The following is a 24734-nucleotide window of genomic DNA, read 5'->3' as shown; positions in this document are numbered from 1 at the left end:
TTTCCCTCCGTCCCTGAAAGTAGACTTGAACTGTCTCACCATGTTTTATGTACCTGAACCGTCAGCTAACTTTCAGTGTTAAGTTTCATGCTACTGTGTATTGTTACCTGGGCCACACTTTTGTTACCCGTAAAACACTGTCAGTTGAGGTGCATATTCTGCTTCCCGTGCAAAACTGGGGGACTCAGGAGCATGAGCATTCAAGCATTCAAAGCAGCAACTGTTGTGCCAGTCTGCGAAGGGGTTTCTTCATAAGCATATTTTAATGGTTTGCCTTGGGCTCCTTATGTCATGTATGTGTTGAATCCTCGGTCTGTGTTAATTGATCTTCTGAATCATTATTTTAAAGTATTACGAATCAGAAAGATCAAGCTACTGGTTAGATAAATGTACAAATGTCATCCTGTAAACATGTAAAATATACTTTTATCCCCCTAAATGTTGCAATGTTTCCTTTAGATGTATTAAACGATAGAGGCTTAGTGGTACAAGCTTATGCTAAGAAAAACAAGAAAACGTATTTTTTCTTTCTTTGCACATTTTTAAAAAAATTTTAATTGTAATTACCTGGTGCCCACCACAAGTGCACTGCTTAATCCCCATCACCTATTTCACACTTCCACCCCCCTGCCCTATTCATCACCCCTCTGGTAACCAACAGTTTGTTCTCTATAGTTAAGAGTCTGTTCCTTAGTTTCTCTCTCTCTCTCTCTTAGTTTCTTCCTTGTTTGTTTTGTTTCTTAAATCCCACATATGAGTGAAATTGTATGGTATTTGTCTTTCTCTGACTGACTTATTTCGTGTAACATTATACTCTGTAGTTCCATTCATGTTGTTGTAAATGCCAAGATTTCATTCTTTTTATGGCTGAATAACATTCCATTGTGTGTGTGTGTGTGTGTGTGTGTGTGTGTGTGTATGCCACATCTTTTTGTCTATCAGTTGATGGACACTTGCGTTGCTTCCATATCTTGGCTGTTGTAAATAATGCTGCTATAAACACAGGTGTGCATATATTCCTTTGAGTTAGTGTTCTTGTATTCTTTGGGTAAATACCCAGTATATGACTGCTGGGTCGTAAGGTAGTTCTATGTTTAACTTTTTGAGGAACCTCCATACTCTTTTCCACAGTGGCTGCACCAGTATGCATTCCCACCAACAGTGTAAGAGGCATCCTGTTTCACCACATCCTCACCAACACCTGTTTGTTTTTCCTTGTGTTTTTATTTTAGCCCCTCTGATGGGTGTGATATCTCATTGTAGTTTTTATTTGCATTTCCTTGATAATAAGTGATGATAAAGCATCTTTTCATGTGTCTGTTGGCTGTCTGTATGTCTTCTTTGGAGAAATGTCTATTCATGTCTTCTGCCCATTTTTAATTGGATTGTTTGTTTTTTGGGTGCTGAGTTAGGTGTATCAGTTCTTTATGTGTTTTGGATACTAACCCTTTATCAGATATGCCATTTGCAATTATCTTCTCCCATTCCATAGGTTGCCTTTGCCTTTTAGTTTTGTTGATTGTTTCAAAATGTATTTGTTTCTTGCTTGCTTGCTTTTTTTGTTGGCAAACCAGATAATGAGAAATAGAAATATGTTTTGGGGCATCAGATGAAGTTAGAAATGATGATAAAGAGAAATTTCTAAAGTGATTCATTTGTTCATTCATTTATTTGTTATATTTCATTTAATTGATTGTATATTAGGTATAGTGCAAGGTATGGAACACCAAAATGAAAGTAGCCCTGGCTGTGTTCCCAGGAAGCTTATAATCTGGTTAGTGAGATAAGCAGTATTTACTAAGGAAACAGTTAAATGGACCATGTGATAGTCCTTTCAGAGCAGCGTATGGGTGGTGCAGATTTCCAGAGCTCTGGTTGTTCAGAAGAACGGGAGATCCCTGACTTCTAAGCAGAGCCACAGATCAGAAGGAACTGAGCCTTGAATGGGACCTAAATAGACAGCAACAGTTCACAAGGAAAGACCTGATGCTAACATGATAAAAGCAAAATAAAGCAGAGTTACATTAATTTTATATTTCCTTCTCTTATCAAAACATAATTTACTTGCCTCAAAACTTAAAGCTAAAAGATTTTTGTTGGGTTGTTGTGGGGTTTTTGCTGTGGGTTTTTTTTTGGGGGGGGTGGGGGCTGTTATATATTTATTTATTTATTCTATATATATTTTATGTATACATTTTTTTAACCAGAACACTCAATTTTATCCTCACAAAATGTAAAAATAATCTGGTACTATAAAGATAGTTTGTTATACCCTATTCTCTAGAGAATTCAGTGTTTCCAGTTGTGTGCCATCATAGCATTTTGACTGCGTTCACATTCTTGTGTCTGTCCATACCCTCCCATTGGGCCAGCTGTACCCTCACTGGCCATCTGTACTCATCTCCCCTAAGGCTGGATGGACTGTCTTTTGGAACCAACCACAGCTTTTGCTTAGGCATTTTAGCTTACTGACAGTTCACTCTTTTCTAGGGAATCACTATCCATGGCTAGACCAGTGGAGAGGTATCTGCAGAACGGGAGTTAATTCATAGTGGCTGAAGCATGGGTTGCACAAGGACGAATTAATCTAGAAATAGCTAAGTAAGTGGGTGGGAACCAGCTCATCGAGGACCACACAGAGGAGTTTAGATTTATCTCATCACTGCTAGGGAGGCCTTAGAGAATTTTAACTAGTGAGTGATAATGCCAGGAATTGAAAATAATAGTGTGTATATCTGTATATTAGAAAGATTACTCTGGTACAGTATGGAGGATGGATGGAATTAGGGCAAAGCCAGTTGGACAGTCTTAAGGTATTTGAAGTACCAGGTTGGTAGAAGGAGGGGATGAGTTTCAAAGACTGGGGAGGGTGGGGGGGAGGGAGGGGGGAAGGGGGGGAGGGGGTAGAATCAGCATGGCTGGTTATCAGCTGCATGTTAGAGAGAGACAAGGAGACAGAATCAAGACTTCTTGTGTAACAGAGTAGTGACTGTTCTTTTCCCTGAGATTGAGAATACAAGAGAAACTGATTTTTCAGGCATAAATAGTGCATTTTGTGGAGACTGAGTTGTCTGTGGGCCATCCATCAGACAATCAGATATATAGATGTAGAGCTCAGGAGAAAGATCTGGTCTAGAAAGAAGGGTGTGGATACCCTGGTACATCGGTGAAGTTGCAGATACTGATAAATCAGAACAAAAGAGGGTCAGTGGTACTGCCATATAGAACATTAATAGTTAAAGGACATTAAAAAAAAAAAAAAAGAGGATCCTCTGATGGAGACTCAGGGGAAGCAACCAAAGAATTTAGATGGTGTTGACCATTGAGATCAGAGGTAAAGGGCTTTAAGAATCTGATTTAGCAGTAAACAATATATGGACTGAAAGTCATCCTTGAACTTTGGTAGTTGTGGCAACTTGTTCATGTCATGAAGGGAAGGAAGCAGAGGATGAAGATGGGGGGGAACAGTGAACTGATGGGTCCATCCTGGTTGACCAACTCTGTTTTCACTGCCCCTCTTTTAACATGGCATTCAGAATTGAACAAGATACTAAGTAGCATACATTGAGACAAGTGTTCTGAGTATGTCCTTATGTTAGCATAACTTCACATTATAGTGTCATTTTAGATGACCTGAAGACAGCTTTGATCCATATTCAAGTGTCATCAGTTAAACCCCTAGATATTTTTTTATGACCAGTTAAGTCTCTCCACAGGGAGGGAAGGAGAGAGAGACTGTTTAAATAACTTCTTAAATAGTCTAACATTTTTAAAGTATATTTTTTATTTGTCATAAGTCCTGTGTGATATATGTAAAAATTTCAAAATGCTGCTTTTCAATAAAGTTTTTAAGTATATCAACCTGGCAAATTCCATCATCTTTTTAGAAGGCACATAGCATATAAAATACATGAAATTAGCATTCTTTACTACCTGCTCAGCATAAATTGTTACCTGCCTTAGGCATGTAATAATTTGCAAGGCTGAACAGTATAATGAATTCCTCTTCCAAAGTGGTATTTCTTCCCTGATCTATGAGTACACAAAGGCATACATAATTCTGTTATTTTACCTCCATGAAACTTTAAAAGTAACTTTTATACCTGAGAAGCAGCACAGATGTTGGATTTGAGCCTGTAGGACAGGGCATTGTATATGGTCTCTCTCCCTTTATAAATGACTATTTCACACAGCTATAATTTCACTATCGTTCTATTTAATGTAGTATCCTGAACAACAAAATCAAACAGTATATAGGACTAAAGTAACTTCAGTACCCCAGGTTTACTATAATAATAAAATATTTGACTTCACTTGAGTCTATCCTTAATACATTACACTTTGACACTGTTACTAGTTTGATCTCTGGCCCCAGAATCTATGCACAGCTTATGTCAAACGTAGTGGGTGTTGGGTCCATTCAAATGTGAGCGGCAGAATATGACCCTTGTACTCCAGCTAGAATCACCATATTTCATTAAGTCAATATGCCACAGATTGTTAGATGCACCATCATTATGTGCATTACTAAAAAAGAAAAACAAAAACTTCGGTCAATTAAATTGACAGTGCTTCCGAGTTGTTAAATGTAGGGGGAAATGTGCATCTTAGAATCAATCAAACATGGTACGTATGGACAGGTAAGCAAAAAATTGGCTTAAGGCACATAGTATATGATTAAAATCCCAATTGTAGTATTTACCATCCTTCCTGTCTACAACATTTCACATACACAAAATAAATATTCTGGGGTATTTATTGAGATAAAACTTCCAAGAGTATTCCTGAATTCGAGTTCCCTGAGACTTGGCAAAATTTGTACGTGAAGATACTCTTCATAGAATTGTTTATATCTCTTTTTAGCTATCCAGTAAATGTAAATTGATGTAATTTTGGACATAATTTGGTAATATTTCTTAAAGCCTTAAAAAGATTTTATCTTTGACCCTTTGGCCTGTGGCTGAGGAAGTAATGCTGAATGTAGAAAACCATTATGCATATAAACATTCAGGGCAGCATTACTTATTCTAGTAAAAATCAGTAATACCATAAGTTATCTAATAATAGGAAATGATCACAACCATTAAAGTCATATTTGTGAAGAGTTTGCAACATAAAATAAATGTTTATATGCAAAGAATGAGTGGCAGACACAGACGTAAAGTATGCAACCATTAAATAATGTGGAAAATGTTTGGGAAAAAGCTGGAAAGAAATATACCGAGCTACCAACAGTTGGTTGATTGGGTCATAAGGTATGAATTTAAATACATATATTTTTTACTTTTTGCATTTTCCAAATATACTGTAATAGCATGTACTAAAATTAAAAACACAAGGTAATTTTAAAGAGATTCCCAGGATTTGGTTCTTGATAGCTCTAGCTTTGACAGTTCCTGTACCGATTTTCTCACTCCTTTTGAACTAGTTCTGCTTTTATCCAAAGGATTTAAGTCCCTGATGATTCCATCTTGCCATATGTTTCATATCCTTCTCCAGCCATCAGGCTTCCATATTTCCTTCCCAGAACTCACAGTTCTGTTCAGTAAAATGTATATGCCAGAGTCTCACCCAGTCAAAGGTAATTCTTACCCACTGTCTGCCAGGGGATAATGGTAGTTAATAGTCAACTCAGTTGGGATTTGGACACTCCGTCAATTCTGGCTCAGGACTTCAAGATGGTCACTTCCTTTATAGATTGGGATGGAATGGTGTGTTTTTTGGATATATTCAGCTTGAACGTATGAAGGACATGAGGTCTGGGGAAATGAGAATACTTTATAGAGAGTTTTTGTGTAGTCCAAGCTCAGTAACCAAAACAAGTGGTGAGAATAAGCATACAACCTGCCTGGTGAAGAATCCAAGGACAGTTCCTATGCCTTGGGGTGCTTCCTCCCTGGTAGGCCTTTGGTCCCACGTGTCCCTGAGAGAGCAATGTTACCACTAACTAGTCTCCTTAGCTTTTCTTGCTCGTTGGCTGGTATGAGTAGCTGATGATCCACCTCCTTTTTCCTTGCTTCTGCCCTGTTCATGATCCTTGGGTACATTCTGAACGTTGTTTCTGCCATCATCTGGGCTCTTCTATGGTAGTTATCACTAACAGTGTCATTTCACTGAAAATACCTATATTCCTCAGTGTTCCCAAGATTTCCATGATACCATTACGGAGAAAATAGTTGAGTTTCAGGGTGGCCCTAAGCACTGCCAGAGAGCACTGCACCCCAAAGCTCATGGCACTCAGCTGTAGCAAACTTCAGAAACAGTCTGTGTGATCAAGGCAAAAGGAGGAGCTGCCCAGGGAAGATGTGCAGAAATGGACTGTTTCACGCTTAGCTAGCTGTCTGCCTGCTTCCACCTTCTGCCGCTGGGGCTGCCAGAGTTGGAAGAGTATTTATGTTCATGCTTTCGGGGCTATATGACAACAACCTGCTTCTACCACTGCCTATGTATTATTAATAAAAACTTTCCTTTTGAACTTTTAGGTCACCCCCTATGGATATTGTGGCTACAAGTTACCTTGCGTGCCTTCACACACACCTGTAGGCAGAATTACATTTAATGAACATTGGATGAGATAAGAGCTTAAGTGAGAATTTAACAAAATATCCAGAGCAAAGAATAGTGCAAGTTGTGTTATAAATGGCAAGCCTGTATTGAAAACTCCTCCTCTGAGGAAAACCGTTATTTTCCCCTGCCATTGAATTTTGTGCTGTTGTGTTGTCCAGCAACAACAAAAGGTACCGTCACTTTGGAGAAACCCTCTGCAGAGATTTGTCTGAAACCATCAGGTCAAGACCATGATTCTGCAGTTAAAACCATCAAAGAGCCCATCACAAGCCTTCCTACTTACAAGACAGTAAAATATATCTGATTCCAAATATTTCAGTAAACAAGACAACTTTCGATATACTTGTGGGCAAAGATATAATGAAAGAACAAATAAGCATAGGTGAAGTGGTCACAAAGGATAGAAGTAATGAGGTTTGTTTTTTTATTTTGTTTTCAAATACCAAGTGTCAGAGACCTTGCTCTAGGAAAAATGATCCTGAGCACTTTTGCAGAATGTAAAGATGTTAGGACTCTTCCTTTAAAGTACATAGTTTATTTACTATAAAAGTGATCACATTTTATCTAACTAACACATCCCTGTTTTAGGAACTAGACACATATTTCCTTCCATCTGTAAATGTAACAATTGTAAGATCTGTACCCACCTTTAATCCATCAATACTTGGTAGCCCACCAGGCCAGGTGTGTTATATTTTACACATATTTTACAAGCTGGTTATAAAGACTTTAAACAAAAGCCAAAAGCTGTAAGTGAACAATTTTCTCCTCAAAAAGCCAAAGTCAAGTTGAAGGGAGAGAGGAAAGGCTGTTCTATGCTCCACGGGCAGAGACTGTGTATCACTCAATGCAAGTCAAGTTCAGCCACTTTGTAATTTATCCTGGTTGTTTTAATGGATACAGAGTTAGAATTATGTTATGTTTGTATATGTGTTGGTTTGCTACATCCATACACTCCATATGAAGAAAGCAGTAGTCTGTTCCCTGGGGAAGATGCCTTCACAAGTCTGACATTTATCTTCCACCTCGTAAGGCATCCACCTCCATCTTCTAATTGCTGATTTTAATGCGAAGCAGAGGAACTGGCCAGCATTTCGCCGGGCTTTGTTCTCCCATGCCCTGATCCTTGATGTAATTCCAGTTAGCTACATCTGTCTTATGTATATAGAACATGTTCCCATGCATTGATGTGATGACAGTACCTTTGTCCACAGGGCACCTGTAGGGAGACCATGCTTATGTAAAGCTATTCTCTTCCTGCCACACGTACTAAATTGTTGTGCCAGGTAGTGTTTTACTGATGCAGACTCTGGGTATGTTGAAAGTCGTGTGATGCTGATAACTTGGAGTTTGTTTCCTTCCGGTGATGTGTTCTTTATTATGCTTGTCAAGGTCTACACTGCTCAATGAAGGCACCTTTGGGTCTGTACATGAGTTAGTTCTTCCATACTGCCATATGCATGTGCTCCTAGGAAATGAAAATACAAGTATTTTTTTCACTGGAATAAAATATAATTCTATAAATTAAAGCCAGGTCATTGTTCCTTCCATTTCCAAATAATTTTTAGGATAACTATCTGGCTCTGAGACAAGTTCCAAATTTTAGAAACTAGAACAAAAAAAAAAAATGGAAAGAATCCATAGTTTTTATCCCAGGCTGTAAAACATAATATATATGTGGTGGTAGATTGGGTTTGGATGTAATGGGCCTGACTCCAAAGGGGAGATAATTCCATGAATCATTTTTTTTTTTTTTATGAAATCTGTGAACTCTTTAACCCACTAACCTACTAAGCAGCAGTATTATATTACCAAAAAAAAAAAAAAAAAACCTTAATTCTGAGCCATTCATTTCCTTCTTAACAATAGGATCTGGCCTATGATGACTCCACAAATTATAGCTAAGAACATCCTAGACTTTGTTGTCTAATGTGTATTTGTGTGCTTGTTCTGCTTTATGCTTGCTTATTAACTTGAAATTACATGTGCAATTTTTGTTATTTTAAGGCACTCAACCAGAATGCTGAACTAAGAAGTCGGTTGAACAGAATACATTCAGAATCTATTATTTGTGATCAGGTTGTCAGTGTAAATATTATTCCTAGCCCTGATGAGGTAAGACTCATTTTTAATAGATGTCGAGTACTTATTTTATGACATCTAATTCTACTGTATATTTGGGGGTGGGGGGTTCTTTTTTACAGTTCTTACAATGTTAAGAAGATTCTCTGCATAAGTATTTGTGTTGTTGACAGTTCAGTGTTGTTTAGAGTGAGGGATGTCCATAAGCTCAATATCATTTCTTCTTGGTGATCAGTGTCTATTTTTTATTTATATCTATGTTCATCTGATGCTACTGAATATTTAGTTTGTATATCTACTCCAGCTTGTGAATTTCCTGTGTCTGTCGCAGTCTTCATTTGAAATGTTCATTATCATCAAATGACCCATGAAATGTTGGGGAAAAAACATTTTTAGCTGAGAGGGTGCTAAATGCAAGTTTTCTTAAGGTTTATTTTGAAAGCCCCATCTTAGGAAAGAAATCACCTAACCTTGCTAAAATAATACTAATGATGCTATTGCAGTTACTAAAAGTGATGATGATAATTAATAATTAGTTGCTAACAGAGGTCAAGTGAATGAATGCTTACTGTGCGGTAGGCATTGTGCTAACAACTTAACGTGTGTTATTTCATTTGACACTCCCAATGACCTCTGAGGTGGGTGCTATTATTATTCCATTTTTCAGTAGAATTTTTGAGGTATTAGTAAAAGGATAGAAAAACATTCAGTATTTGGGCTAGACTTAGTATATAATTCTGTTTATAACCCTTTATAAAATTATGATTTTATAACCATGAGACTTTATACTTTTCAACAGTAATATTAGAGCCTTATATACAGTAATATATGTAACAAGGTAAGGGTTTTAACTAATGTGAAGGTCATATTTACAGAAGCACATTTTACTAAACATCTATAGGTGCCAGGATTCTATCATCTAATTGCTTGGGATATGCCATCCCAAGGCAGCTTCTCTGTTTTTAATGTTTATTTTTGTATTTTGAGAGGGAGAGAGAAAGAGTGAGAGTTAGTGGGGGGAGGAGCAGAGACACATACAGAGAGAATCCCAAGCCAGCTCCATGCTGTCAGCACAGAGCCCAACATGGGACTCGATCTCATGAACTGAGAGATCGTGACCTGAACTGAAACCAATAGTTGGATGCTTACCCAACTGAGACACCCAGACACCTCAAGACAACTTCTTTTTGACTTAAATTTCCCACCCTATGTCCACTCACCTTCATGCTGATATCACATGATATCTGGTGATACTCACGCTTACTCACCTGCTCAGAATCCAAAATTATTTCCAAAACTTGATCATTCAAAAATTGTTAAATCTTAGTTTGAATCTTAGTCTTAGTTTGAATCTTTCCAACCTGAAATGTGTACTATTTTACACGCACACACACGCGCACACACAGTTTGACTTACTGAATAAAAATATAATTTGACGTAGGTTTAATACTCTTGTCCTCTTATCTCATTGGTGAAAATCCATGATCAAATTGGAAAATGACTTATATATTCTGTATCAAAAATTAGTTTTATAGATTGTTTCTTAGCATATCTAGAGGCTTCTACAAATATGTCTTGAGATTTAGTATACTGGTTAGAATATGGCTAGTAACAACAGATCTAAGTATATGAGAATGAACCTGTCTGCACAATCAAATCGGGGTATTGATAGGGGTTCAAGCTGTTAAACTCCACTTAATATCCATTGAGCATAGATCTGAAATCGAGTCACAGTACCAACACCTTTCAACTATGCCTTTCAGATTCTTTAGACATATTAGAAGGAAACTTATGCAATGGTCATTACTGAGTTGCAAGTGAAAATTACTTGTGGTCACCACTCTTTTAACATATGGTGTGAATTTCTCTAGAAATCTGGCCTGGCATATGATGGTCTAATTTCAACAAATAGCTTTTCTTTCAAGGGAAAAACAATGACAGCAAGTGCTTCTCTCCTCTGTAGGCTGGTGAACAAATCCATGTCAGTCTCCCCCTGTCGCAGCAGGTAGCCAACGAAAGCCGCCTGTCCATGTCAGAGTCTGTCTCCGAGTTCTTTGATGCCCAGGAGGTGCTGCTCTCTGCAAGTTCATCAGAGAATGAGGTAAGGTTTTTTGATGTGTCAACTCCAACTGCTTCTGATAATGAGTTTGGGTTAAAGAAAGTAAGACTATGGGACTTTTTTTTTTTTTTTTTTACATCATAATAAGATTCTCAAATTGTAGGAAAGCCAAAACATGTAAACTACATTGGTTCCCATTTACTTAATACTTTTGGGTGCTAACTTATTACTTACTAAATTGGATGAATAAAAGGAAAGAATCTAGCATTTATTCAGACGCTCCTGTACAATTTATATTTTGGGGTAAGCAAATAGTTGATAGCAATTGTTTTTGTAGAAGGAAACTAGTTAAATGTAGAAAGAATGAAAAATTAAAAAAAAAAAAAAAAAAAGGGGGCGCCTGGGTGGCGCAGTCGGTTAAGCGACCGACTTCAGCCAGGTCATGATCTCACGGTCCGTGAGTTCGAGCCCCGCATCGGGCTCTGGGCTGATGGCTCAGAACCTGGAGCCTGTTTCCAATTCTGTGTCTCCCTCTCTCTCTGCCCCTCCCCCGTTCATGCTCTGTCTCTCTCTGTCCCCAAAATAAATAAACGTTGAAAAAAAAAATTAAAAAAAAATAAAATAAAATAAATGTAGAAAGAATGAGAGAATTTGAATATCACCATTTATATACTTGTGTGTGTGCATGCATGTGTGTGCGCACACATACACACACACACACATCTTTGCCAGAGACATGAATTTGAGCTTCTTTATTATTATTATTATTTTAATGTTTAGTTATTATTGAGAGACAGAGAGAGAGACAGAGCATGAGCAGGGGAGGGGCAGAGAAAGAGGGAGACACAGAATCCAAAGCAGGCTGCAGGCTCTGAGCTGTCAGCACAGAGCCTGACATGGGGCTCAAACTCAGAAACTGCGAGATCATGACCTGAGCTGAAGTCAGACGCTTAACTGACTGAGCCACCCAAACATCCCAGATTTGAGCTTCTTTAGAAGGAGAATGTCTAACATGAAAAGATGCTCAATATCGCTCATCATCAGGGCAATACAAATCAAAACCACACTGAGATACCACCTCACACCTGTCAGAGTGACTAAAATTAACAACTCAGACAACAACAGATGTTGGCGAGGATGTGGAGAAATGGGAACCCTCTTGCACTGTTGGTGGGGATGCAAACTGGTGCAGCCACTCTGGAAAACAGTGTGGAGGTTCCTCAAAAAATTAAAAATAGAATTACCTTATGACCCAGCAATTGCACTACTAGGAATTTATCCAAAGGATACAAGAGTGCTGATTCATAGGGGCACATGTAACCCAATGTTTATGGCAGCACTACAACAATAGCCCAGTTATGGAAAGAGTCCACATGTCCATCAACTGATGAATGGGTAAAGATGTGGTTTATATATACAATGGAATACTACTTGGCAATGAGAAAGAATAAAATCTTGCCATTTGCAACAACATGGATGAAACTGGAGGGTATTATGCTAAGTTAAATAAGTCAGAGCAAGACAGATATCATATATTTTTATTCATATGTGGAATTTGAGAAACTTAACAGAAGACCATGGGAGAAGGGAAAGGGAAAAAAATAATTTCAAACAGAGAGGGAGGCAAACCATAAGAGACTCTTAAATACAGAGAACAAACTGAGGGTTAATGGGGGGTGAGCAGGAGGGAGGGAAAAATGGGTGGGCTTTGAGGAGGGCACTTGGTTGGGAGGAACACTGAGTGTTGCATGTAAGTGGTGAATCATGGGAATCTACCCTTGAAGCCAAGAGCACACTGTATACACTATTTGTTAGCTAACTTGATAATAAGTTATATTTTAAAAAGAAGGATAGGGGCACTTGGGTGGCTCAGTCGGTTAAGCATCCGACTTCAGCTCAGGTCATGATCTCACTGTCCGTGAATTCAAGCCCCACGTCGGGCTGTATGCTGACAGCTCAGAGCTTGGAGCCTGTTTCAGATTCTGTGACTCCCTCTCTCTCTGCCCCTCCCCCACTCATGCTCTGTCTCTCTCTGTCTCGCAAAAATGAATAAATGTTAAAAAAAATTAAAAAAAAAAAGAAGGATAATGTCTAGAATATATAGTTGGGTAATTACGGGTTTTGGAGGTTACCACTGGCTAACATAAAAACTTTTTTGTTGTTTTGTTTTTTACTGAGGTATAATTTACATACAGCCTTATTTAGTTTCAGGTGTACAACATAAGAATCGATTTTTGTATGTATTGCAAAATGCTCACCCCAGTCCGTCTAGTTAACATCTGTCACCATGCATAGTTACAGAATTTTTTTTTCTTGTGATGAGAACTTGTAAATTCCACTCTCTTAGCAACAATCAGATATGCAGCACAGTGTTATTAACTATAGTTGACATGCTGTACGTTACATCCCCAGGACTTACTTATTTTATAATTGGAAGTTTGTACCCATAAAGGTTTTTTGGATTGTTCATGCTCCTAAGTCTTGGAAACAGAGTTTTCCTTAATCATGTTGCAGAAATTGATCCTTTAACTGAAATTTAGAAATTTAGTTAAGCATACTTTGAATTTTCTTTTTTTCTCTCTTTTTGTCTCTCTTTCTTTTGTCTTTCTTTCCTTTCCTTCCTTCCTTCCTTCCTTCCTTCCTTCCTTCCTTCCTTCCTTCCTTCCTTCCTTCCTTTGAATCTTTCTTTTGGCATGGGAGAAGCAGCCAAAGCTCTTTCCCACACAGTTGATTAAAACTTTTGTCATTTGAGGTTGCAGATTTGGTACTGCATTTTTACAAAAAGGAAGTGAAATAGTTGCTAAATAACAAATAGTTGATAAATGTTATTTCCATATGCATAGAAAATAGATTGGAAGGAAACATCCTGACAATTAGTTGTAGTTGTTTTTGGATGTTTGAAATTATGAGCAATTTTAGAAACAAAAATAAGTGGAGAAGAGAAAGAAATAATGAACACATCTCACTTTTATAGTGGGGGAGAGGTAAAATAGAATTCTTGTATCGGGTACTGAATTTGTTACCACACCAAGCCATGCACCTGCCTCTCAGATTGCTAGTCATATGTTAACAATTCACAGGGACTCCCATGTACAAGCCAGAGTACTAGTTTAATTATTTGTAATGATAATTGATCAGATGCTATCAGATGGGCAGAATAATCATGCTTGCTGATTTATATCTCTTTCCCTAAGGCCAACCCACATGGGAAGCCTAACTCTAGTCAGCACATTGCTTGGTGAGCAAGGAACCGGAGCAGGAAAAGTGATTTGAAGGAACCAAAGGCTGGGAGGGCTGCAATGTAATAGCCTCCCGCACAGCTTTGTCTCGGTTATCGGGCTACTCTGCCACATGGACGGGGTATTTGCGTATCTCCACACCCCCCAGGGACCACCATGCTGGAGGCATGCTACCAGCATTTTCTTTTCTGAGTCTCTCTTTTCTGACCTCCCGTGGCTGACCACCCTTCATCCGTCATCAGTCAGGTTACAGTCAAACTTGGCTCCATGTTATCTGAGCTCTGACCCATCATCCGATGACTTTGTAGCTTATCCCTCTGTAAGCAACCTAATTTCCCTATTTTCAAGTTCTTGGAGGCACACTGACTGGGTGCCCAAGTGCCACTTATCACAGACACTGACAATACAGAAATGAAGAGGACGTGAAGCAGGTTATTTATGTCACAAGCCAAAACAGCATGGTGGTACCGGCTCTGGGGGAAGAGTGAACCTAGTGGCAGAGGGAAGGATGGGGGCACACAGAGATGATGCATTTGCTTTGAGGCATTATGTATTTATCAGACCTCTCAGTGGAGTTATCTGGCCAGCATTTGGGTATTCAAATCTAAAGCTCAAAGAGAGGGGTGCCTGTGTGAGTCAGTTAAGCATCCAACTTTTGATTTTGTCTCAGGTCATGATCTCACGGTTCATGAGTTTGAGCCCTGCATTGGGCTCCGTGCTAAGCATGGAGCCTTCTTGGGATTCTCTGCCCCTCTCCCTCTGCCCCTCCCCTGCTCTCATATGCATTTGTTCTCTCTCTCTCTCTCTCTCTCTCTCTCTCTCTCTCTCTCTTTCTCGCTCTCTCTGTCTCAAAAACATTTAAAAAACAAAAATAAATAAATAAATAAAGCTCAGAGAGAGAACAGGTCTGAAGAGAGAGCAAGAGTCAACTCAGGATCCACATAACCAGCTGCCTGTGGGACATTGTCACCTGGGTGTGCCACACAACCTCTCAGCATGTCCAAAAATGGAGTAATCAACAAACCCCTTACACACACACACATATCCCAAGTGGGGAGAATCCTGCCCGTACTTCTCATACTGCTTATCTAAGTGCTCTTCTACCCAAGTGTTCACATCAAATACCTGGGTATTGGCCTTCACCCCATCTGCCCTACTAGGACTCACCACATTGATTTCCTCCTTGGCTCTGTAACATCTGTCGCCTAAATACTACCAAATCCATACATTTTCCTACAGCTTCACTGCCACTACTCCGATTCAACCCTCCATCATCTCCCCACTGGATTACCTGATCAATCCCCATTACTGCTTCTCCTGCCTTCTTTCTTGCCCCTCTAATCCATTTTCCACTGGACAGCCTGATTAATCTTTCTGAAATGGAAATCTGATCATGTCCCTATTCTCCAGGGTCCTTAACATAACTATCTAAACTCCTTAGTTATCACACAAAGACTTTATAATCTGCTCTCTCTTCTCAGCTGCAGCCTTTTGTAATTTCTATTCTTCTGGGGCCTTTCAGGGGCCAAATATTTGCTAACTGAATGAAGGAATGCTTATAGCACTTCAACACATGATTAATCTGAGAAACATCTGGGCATCAGCTGTCTTACATTAACATTTTCCATGAGTGGGAAAAAAATCTGCTTTGTGTGATACCTACCAATGCACTTCATTTAACGAATGTTCAGCTCCTTAGAAAAAAAATGCTCTTCTTGCTCCCAGAATGATCTACATCCTTTCCTCTACTATTAACTTGTTTCCACAATACTATATGCCTGGTCACGTATAGAAAAAAATGTATATATTTCCTGAATTCTTTTGAATCCCTAAGCTCTTAAAGAGAAATATTTGTCCCCAGGACTTCTTGACCATTGGGAAGAAAATGAATGTATATTGATTGTTTTATTATAATACTGCAGAGCCTTAACTTTATATACAAGATAATGTACATGGACCACAGCCAGACTGCCCAGCCTTAGCTATTCCTCACACATATGAGAATGTAGGTCTTACTCAGGGCCCACTGTCATTGTAGAATTGTTTTACATTCTACATGGAACATTCATTCTAGAAGGAAATGGGTATTGGACCATTTTTATCATGGATTAGCCTGGGAGGGATTAGAAATTCAAGAGAAATGGGCTGTTTATAGCTTTTTGTAGGATAAACATGAATGTTATCTTAACAAATGTTCAAACAGTACATAAGCATGCAACACGAATTTGGCTTAAGAAGGCATTTGTCTCCTCTAACATAATTAGGTGTGATTAGCTTTTTAAAGAGAAATCATGTGGAAGACTTTGATTTACTCTTTTTTTTTTTTCTATCAAGCTTAGGAAGGTGGCTTTCGTGTGCCATGATGATTTAACCATCAGCTCTTTTACAGTCAATAAGAACTGGAAACCAGTTGCAGTGGGAAAATGTGAATCAGGAAAAGACTTTACTTTTAATTTGCCATCTTTATAGACTTGGTCAGTGTGCAAAGCAAAACCATCATTCTTCATTTATATATACAGTAGTTCTATCATTGTTCTCCATAAATATATTAATCCTCCTCAACTTTAATTTTTAAAACATCAGCAAGAAAGCCTGAAACCTTAAAGGCAAAGACTGATTGATTTTATTATCTACAAATTTAAAACTTTTACATGGCAAGAAAAAAGCTAAAACCACATTAAAAAATAAATTTCAAACTTGCCAAATGCACTCTATATGACAAACTAAAAAATGTGTGAAAGAAAACAAGTTTACAGATTAAAAATAGAACTACCCTACGACCCAGCAATTGCACTACTAGGTATTTATCCAAGGGATACAGGTGTGCTGTTTTGAAGGGACACATGCACCCCAATGTTTATAGCAGCACTATCAACAATAGCTGAAGTATGGAAAGAGCCCAAATGTCCATTTATGGATGAATGGATAAAGAGGATGTGAGATATATATATATACACACACACACACACACACACACACACATATACATACAATGGAGTATTACTCGGCAATCAAAAAGAATGAAATCTTGCCATTTGCAACTATGTGGATGGAACTGGAGGTTATTAGGCTAAGTGAAATTAGTCAGAGAAAGACAAATATCATATGACTTCACTCATATGAGGACTTTAAGAGACAAAACAGCTGAATATAAGGGAAGGGAAGCAAAAATAATACAAAAACAGGGAGGGGACAAAGCATAAGAGACTCATAAATATGGAGAACAAACAGGTTACTGGAGGGCGTGTGGGAGAGGGGATGGGCTAAATGGGTAAGGGGCATTAAGGAATCTACTCCTGAAATCATTGTTGCACTATACACTAATTTGGATATAAATTAAAAAATTAAAGTAAAAAAAAAGATGTGTGTGTATGTATATATGTGTGTGTGTGTGTGTGTGTGTGTGTGTGTGTATATACACACACACACACACACACACATACACACACATATATACATACACACACACAATGGGGTATTACTGGACAATCAAAAAGAATGAAATCTTGCCATTTGCAATAACATGGTTGGAACTAAAGTGTATTGTGCTAAGCAAAATTAGTCAGAGAAAGACAAATATCATGACTTCACTCATATGTGGAATTTAAGATACAAAACAGATGAACATAAGGGAAGGGAAGCAAAAATAATATAAAAATAGGGAGGGGGACAAAATATAAGAGACTGTTAAATACAGAGAACAAACTGAGGGTTGCTGGAGGGGTTGTGGGTGGGGGGGATGGGCTAAATGGGCAAGGGTTAAGGAGGACACTTGCTGGGATGAGCACTGGGTGTTATAGGTAGGGGATGAATCACTGGATTCTATCTCTGAAATCGTTATTGCACTATATGCTAACTAACTTGGATGTAAATTTTTTAAATTAAAAAAAAATTTTAAGGAAAAAAAAGAATGCAAATTTAAAAAAAGATAAAATGCAGAATTTAAAAAGAAATTTTTCTACATAAGGTAAATAGATACTAAAAAGGGATAGTGTTTAAGTGGGTGTAAAGAGATGGATGTTTTCGTCTGCTGCTAGTGAGAACAAATTACTACCATCTTTCCAGAGAGCAACTTGGTAACATGTGTCTAAAGCCTAAATGTGACCCATTTGATCCAGCAGTTTCACAGCTAGGAATAAATGTTAATGAAATTGCCAGACAGAATCACAGAAATATACTTACTTACAACGATGTGCATCCAAGTATTGTCAGTAATGATAAAAAGTTGGAAGCCATTTTTTTTTTAAAGTATATTCATTTTGAGAGAGTCAGAGACAGCAGGATTGCAGGAGGGGCAGAGAGACAGGGAGAGAGAAAATCCCAAGCAGGCTCCACACTGCCAGTGCAGAGCCTGACAGGGGGCTCAAACCCACAACCGTGAGATCATGACCTGAGTGGAAACCAAGAGTCAGACCCAATGGACTGGGCCACCCAGCTGCGCCAAAATTTGGAAACCATTTAAAGGTTGGCTGAGTTCCTTGTGTTATACCTGTATAATGAATTACATTGACTTTCCAAATAAAGATGAGAGGTGTATTTATTATAATGGAAATATATTCAGAACACCATAACACAGTATATAAACTGACCCCCTTATTCAGTATCTAAAGATAAATGTATCAACATGTTTTTATAGGCATTTCGAAATTGGGGGTAATATCCAGATGTTAGAAGCGGTTTCCACTAGGTGATGGAATTATGGTTCATTTTTATATAATCTGTTTACCCTCACATAATTTCTAATTTTTACAATAAAAATGTTTTGTTATATATGCAGAAAAAAATGTAGCGTTATATCCATTTTCAAGACAGTAAGTATGTGTATCAACAGCTTTCTTTTTTTTTTTTTAATTTTTTTTTTTTAACGTTTATTTATTTTTGAGACAGAGACAGAGCTTGAACGGGGGAGGGTCAGAGAGAGAGGGAGACACAGAATCAGAAGCAGGCTCCAGGCTCTGAGCTGTCAGCACAGAGCCCGACGGGGGGCTTGAACTCACGGACCATGAGATCGTGACCTGAGCTGAAGTCGGACGCTTAACTGACTTAGCCACCCAGGCGCCCCAACAGCTTTCTTGCCTACAGTAGACACGTTGGTTATTCCCATTTCTGAGTGGCTCTATTGTCCTGCTCTGTTTTCTTACCTGATCCATTTCTAGCTCCCCGTATTAGTACATATGTTGCCCTTTAACTTTATCCCCATGCAAATTTTGGTTTCATTTTATGACATGTTTTTCTCTTATACAGAGGGGCGTAATTCTTGATTTCCCCCATCCCTGGATCTTCCTCTCTCACTCCTAAATAATCTGCCAAATTTTGTCCATTGTCATCAAATGTGGCTCTCAAGCAGCTTTACTTCCAGATCTTCACTGTGGCCGTCTGAACCTAAGCTGTCAGTTATCTCCTACGCAGATCTATGTAGTATCCTCTTAGCTGAGCTCCCAAAGGCAAAGCAGCCAGGTGTCTTCCTGAAAACTAACAGTGACTCAGTCATCCCCTTGCATGTAATAACTCTGTGGGATTTTATGGATCCCTTTATGTTGTCATGAAACGCCCTTCACAGTGGGACCCTCCTCCTGTTCATCCCACCCTCTGTCACAGCCCCTCAACTCCTGAGCATTCCTAGAATGGAATGTTTCCCTCGTGTTCCTTACCTGTGTACATTCTCCCTTCCTCCTGTGCTTCTTCCCTTTCTAAATACCTCTCCAACACCCAGTGCCAATTTTATTTCCCCTGAGCAGCCTCTCCTGACCCCTCTAGGGAGGAGTAGAAGCCCTCCTATTTTTTTGCATGTTCTTATTGTATTATGCTGAAATACGCCTGATTATGTACTGGGCTCCCGCAGCCTCTCACCCTAACTAAGGCAGGGAGCTACTTAAAGACAAAGGCTGCTTTGGGGGCACCTGGGTAGCTCAGTTGGTTAAGTGACTCTTGGTTTCTACTCAGCTCACGTCTTGTGGGTTCAAGTGCCACATCAGGCTCCACACTGACAGTGTGGAAGCCTGCTTGGAATTCTCTATCTGCCCCTCCCCTGCTCTTTCTCTCTCTCTTTCTGTCTCTCTCTCTCAAAATAAATAAATAAACATTAAAAAAAATTTTTTTAATAAAAAACAAAGGCTGCTTTCGAGCAGTGCTATATTCCGGCTGATGGCACACACTCTCGCTCAAGTGTTCATTGCATGTGGGCCAAGCCCATTTCTCCCTGTGACCCAGGCTATTTATTTGGACAACAGTTTGTTCTTAATCATTTGATTTTTTGACCTTTTGAGATGAAACAAGAATTCTGATCCTTTCTGTGTGCTTTCCCTTTTTAGGCTTCAGATGATGAGTCTTACATCAGTGATGTGAGTGATAATATATCTGAAGACAACACCAGTGTTGCAGACAACATTTCTCGGCAAAGTAGGCATCCTTTGAGCTTCCAGGTTGTTCTGTCTTCTTGCCAAGTTAGAACCCTGGTGATTCAGTGAATAATCATTTTCTCTCCTTACTAATTGTTTCTTCAGTACATTTTATGTTTGTACAATCTGCTGAGGTAAATGGTTGAAAAATCTGTTAGGTAGATGAAAAAATTTTACTTCTTGTTTAAACCAAAAGTTCGAGTCTTTCTTATTAACTCTATGTACTTTTTAAAAATTTGACTTATCTTTTCTGGACTATTATTTGAGTTTATTTAATACCTTGTTTAAAAAAAAAAACTATACGTTGACATTTTGTGCATTTATTAGCATCCCTGTGTTGAAATAATTCCATTCACTCTTGAGAGAGTATAGTGAAGGTGTAAGAAATGTATCACAATCATAATTATTTGAAAGAGTTATTTCCTTCCTAGATGTGATGAAATCAAAAAAGCGAAGTATCTTTTATTATGATTCTTGTCTTTCTCTCTCTTCCAGTCTTGAATGGGGAGCTTACAGGAGGGGCCTTCCGAAATGGACGTCGAACATGCCTGCCAGCTCCCTGTCCTGACACCAGTAACATTAACCTGTGGAATATCTTGAGGAACAACATTGGTAAAGACTTGTCTAAAGTCTCCATGCCTGTGGAGCTGAATGAGCCACTCAACACGCTGCAGCATCTCTGTGAGGAGATCGAATACAGTGAGCTTCTGGACAAGGCTTCAGAAACTGATGACCCCTATGAGCGCATGGTAATAAATAATAGAACAGCGCTTTTTAAGGATTCGTCAACCCTAGATGTGGACTAAGGCAGTATTCATTAGGATGGAATCTTTGGGTTTTGCATAACACTCTCACCAAGCAGTTCGCATAAATTGGGCAGGGCCGTAAAGTTCCAGATACCTCTATAGAAGATATATGCTTGGTGACTTATCTTTGTCATGAGTGTTTCTGAAGTTAGGAGGTAAAGGTATCACACTCCTTTTAGGTCTGAAGCGTTACACGGCCTTGCTTTATTAGCTTTTCCTGAAAGCCAAGAGAGCCCATCTGTTCAAGAACTTGGGTCAGAAAAAATAGCCTCCTATTTGTGCTCTGCCCTGGCCTCTACTCCACATGACTGTGGAAAACCTGACTGCCCTCTGGAAAGAAAGCACCAGCAGCCACGAGCCTCCTGCACATGGCACTAAGCTATGCAAATGACATAACCTATAAACTAGGTGTCAGAACCATTGAACTCTGTGACACTCCAAAAACTGGGTGACAGGTGAATGAAGAATACTTGGCCTCAGTTGCCTGCTGTTTCCCACCCAAGTTGAGCCTCATTTTTACTCCTTTTTTACCCATGAGTTTATGAAGAGCCTGTGCAAATAATAGAGAATTAAAATGCTGCCAAATCAGCCCCCATTGACAGGGGGGTGTAAAATCTAGAGGAATGAGGGACGAACAGACCTGGAAGTAGTCTCTCCTATATTATTTTCCTTTCTTAAATGTTTTAACAGGTTCTTATTGCTGCATTTGCAGTTTCAGGATATTGCTCCACCTATTTCAGAGCAGGAAGTAAGCCATTCAACCCTGTCCTCGGGGAGACTTACGAATGCATTAGAGAGGACAAGGGATTCCGATTTTTCTCAGAACAGGTAAGCCCAACTGGACTCAGTGAGGTTTCTGTGCAGAAACTATAGGAAGACAGTTTGACGATGAAAACAGCTTTTTTGATAAACCACGGCTTTCAGTGGGGTATGATACCAGCTTCCAGAAAACTCACTTTGCTTATCTTTTAATGTATGTAACTTCTCTAGAGAGTGTTTATATAAGCATGAAGTCTTAAAGTGACCGATTCAGTATTTTACTTACACATTTTGAGAACAATTCAGTAACAGAGATGGATGAGTTGATTAGTTTTTTATTTGGGGGTAGCCTGTATATGTTGCAAAAAACTTAATCACTTATAGAAGTTTTAACACTGATGACATTGCCTTCTTTTTTGTTTTTAATTACCAGGTTAGCCACCATCCACCCATTTCTGCCTGTCACTGTGAATCCAAGAATTTTGTGTTTTGGCAAGGTTTGTATTTCAATTATAACTTCAAAATCCAATGAAACAGTTTCTGCTTTCTAAATGTACATTATGCTCAGGTTAGATTTCTGCCTTTGGAACTCGGAGAATGTTAGTAATTGGTGTGGAGTTGAGTTTGAGAATTAGATTTCCTGGCTTTAAATATGAAACCATCTGGGAGATGAAATTGTATATGTAGGCAACAAAGCCCTAAGGACAGCAGAGCTCCATGCCCACTGTGCCAGCTCAGGGCTATCACTCTACCTCATTATGCCTCATTATCTGCCCTCTATAATATGGAGGTTCTAACTGCTGCCTTCTTGTTTTTTGAGTGTGTTCAAGATCTTAATTGTGAAAGAAGTTTCTGTGGCACATCATCTATGGCCACAGTCTATTTAGATATGTAAACATTGTGCTGATTTGTGGTCTTTAACTCACTGAGGCTCAGGGATTTGAATTGAAGTCTCTACTTAACCAGAATGTTTAATCACAATGTTACAAACTTACCTGAAATTACAAGTTTCAAAACCCCTTTTTATTTTTAAAGTTTATTTATTTTTTATTTATTTTGAGAGAGAGAGAGAGAGAGAGTGCATGTGCGTGAGCAGAGAGAGCGAGAGAGGGAGAACCCCAAGCAGGCTCTGCACTGTAAGCTCAGAGCCCAATGCAGGGTTCAAACTCACAAACCACTAGATCATGACCTGAGCCGAAATCAAGAGTCGGACACTTAACCGACTGAGCCCCCCAGGTACCCTTCAAAACCCCCTTAGAAAGAAAACTATATACAGTTGACCCTTGAAAACACTGGGGTTAGGGTGCTGACCCCCACAGTCTAAATTTCGTGTTACCTTTGACTTCTCCAAAAACTTGACTACTAACAGGCTACCATTGACCAGAAGCCTTAACAATAGCATAAGCAGTCAATGAACACATATTTTGTATGTTATATGTATTATGTACTATGTTCTTATAGTAAAGTAAGCTAGAGAAAAGAAATTGTTATTAAGAAAATCATAAGGAAGAGAAAACATATTTATAGTACTGTACCCTATTAATCAAAGAAAATCTGCCTATGAGTGGACCCATGCATTTCAAACCCATGTTGCTCAAGGGTCAACTGCATATGTACGTTTAACCATTAAGTATAAATTGTTCCTTCATGTTTGGAAGGGAGCGTCATTGCTCACAGAATGCCTCTTCTCATATGCACTTTCTCAACCCGGAAACACACAAAATGATAGAGTACTATGACTGTATTTGATTGCAAAATGAGAAAATAAGTCATTTCTTGGTCATAACAAAGAGTCAGAAATTTTGTGGAAACCACACTAAGCTCCCTTACTTACAGTCCATCAAAATGGGGCCAAGTGGTTATTACAAATGCACAGGCAAACCTGAGTGTCCCCCAGTAACACATAAAGCCATCATGTGAGATAAACATCATATGAGCCCTGGGCCATATCTTAACAACCAGCATAGGAACATGTTCCTTAGGTTAATTTCATTTTCTCATAAATCTTACTTTCTGTATTAGAGATTTTCTTTTTTTACTATTTTCCCAAATCATATAACTTTTCAAATCAATATGTAAATAAATCCATGGTATTGCCATACTGCAATTATTTTTATTATACATCTTATTTTTAACATGTATGTTAACTATTTCCACCATTTAGTTAAAACTTACAACAACATTTATCTAGACATTAAAGCACAGTAGAGTCTATGTGTATATGTGTACATGAATATTCATATACACATGTGTATACACATACTGTTCTGAGTTTTTCCCACTTGTATTAGTTGAAACAGATAAGGAACATGTGTCATGGAGAAACATAGACAGTAGATTTTTTTGGTTCACAGTTAATCTTTTCACCGTGGGCCATCCCCAGGTACTTGATATGTTAAATCACAATGTAGAATCAATTGTGATTGCAAAAGTTCTTTGTGGAACATAGAGTGTGATACACATGTTAGGTTTTTATAGAATAAATGATTACATATGGAATATATATTTCCTCTCCTCTGCCTGTGTTGTTTAGATATCAGATGGAAAAACAAGTTCTGGGGGAAGTCGATGGAAATTCTGCCTGTTGGAACACTGAACGTCATGCTTCCCAGGTAGGTTGCTCTCATCTTCCTTTTGGTCTCTTACCTGCTTTTCTAAATCAGAAATGGGCCTTTGAAACTCTAGAAGGTGCCAACAGTCCATTTCTATGTATGCCCAAAGCTTCTGTTAACATCTCCAAAGTTTTGAGAATGGATCCCCCCACCAAAAGCAAATGAGGACTTTAGCATCTGTATCAAAGCTCCCTACTTCTCTCTGCTCATCC

General features: G+C 38.7%; 1 protein-coding gene across 12 annotated transcripts in view; it reads left to right on the top strand.

Annotated features, from left to right (window-relative positions):
• The window catches only part of OSBPL6 (oxysterol binding protein like 6), a 216115-nt gene that overhangs the window by 181270 nt on the left and 10111 nt on the right, over positions 1–24734 (top strand). For 8 of the 12 annotated variants that reach the window (XM_047872081.1, XM_047872079.1, XM_047872080.1 and 5 more), the window contains 7 exons: positions 8575–8682; positions 10613–10750; positions 20259–20346; positions 20841–21094; positions 21842–21979; positions 22344–22407; positions 24444–24522. In XM_047872081.1, the coding sequence (XP_047728037.1) occupies positions 8575–8682; positions 10613–10750; positions 20259–20346; positions 20841–21094; positions 21842–21979; positions 22344–22407; positions 24444–24522 (869 nt within the window). The remainder of the gene's footprint in view (positions 1–8574; positions 8683–10612; positions 10751–20258; positions 20347–20840; positions 21095–21841; positions 21980–22343; positions 22408–24443; positions 24523–24734) is intronic. The other 4 variants (XM_047872087.1, XM_047872090.1, XM_047872083.1 and 1 more) reach the window with 3 other exon arrangements.

This window comes from Prionailurus viverrinus, chromosome C1 (assembly GCF_022837055.1).
Source record: "Prionailurus viverrinus isolate Anna chromosome C1, UM_Priviv_1.0, whole genome shotgun sequence".
In the NCBI taxonomy this organism is placed as follows: domain Eukaryota; kingdom Metazoa; phylum Chordata; class Mammalia; order Carnivora; family Felidae; genus Prionailurus; species Prionailurus viverrinus.
This window is presented reverse-complemented; position numbering and strand designations above follow the sequence as displayed.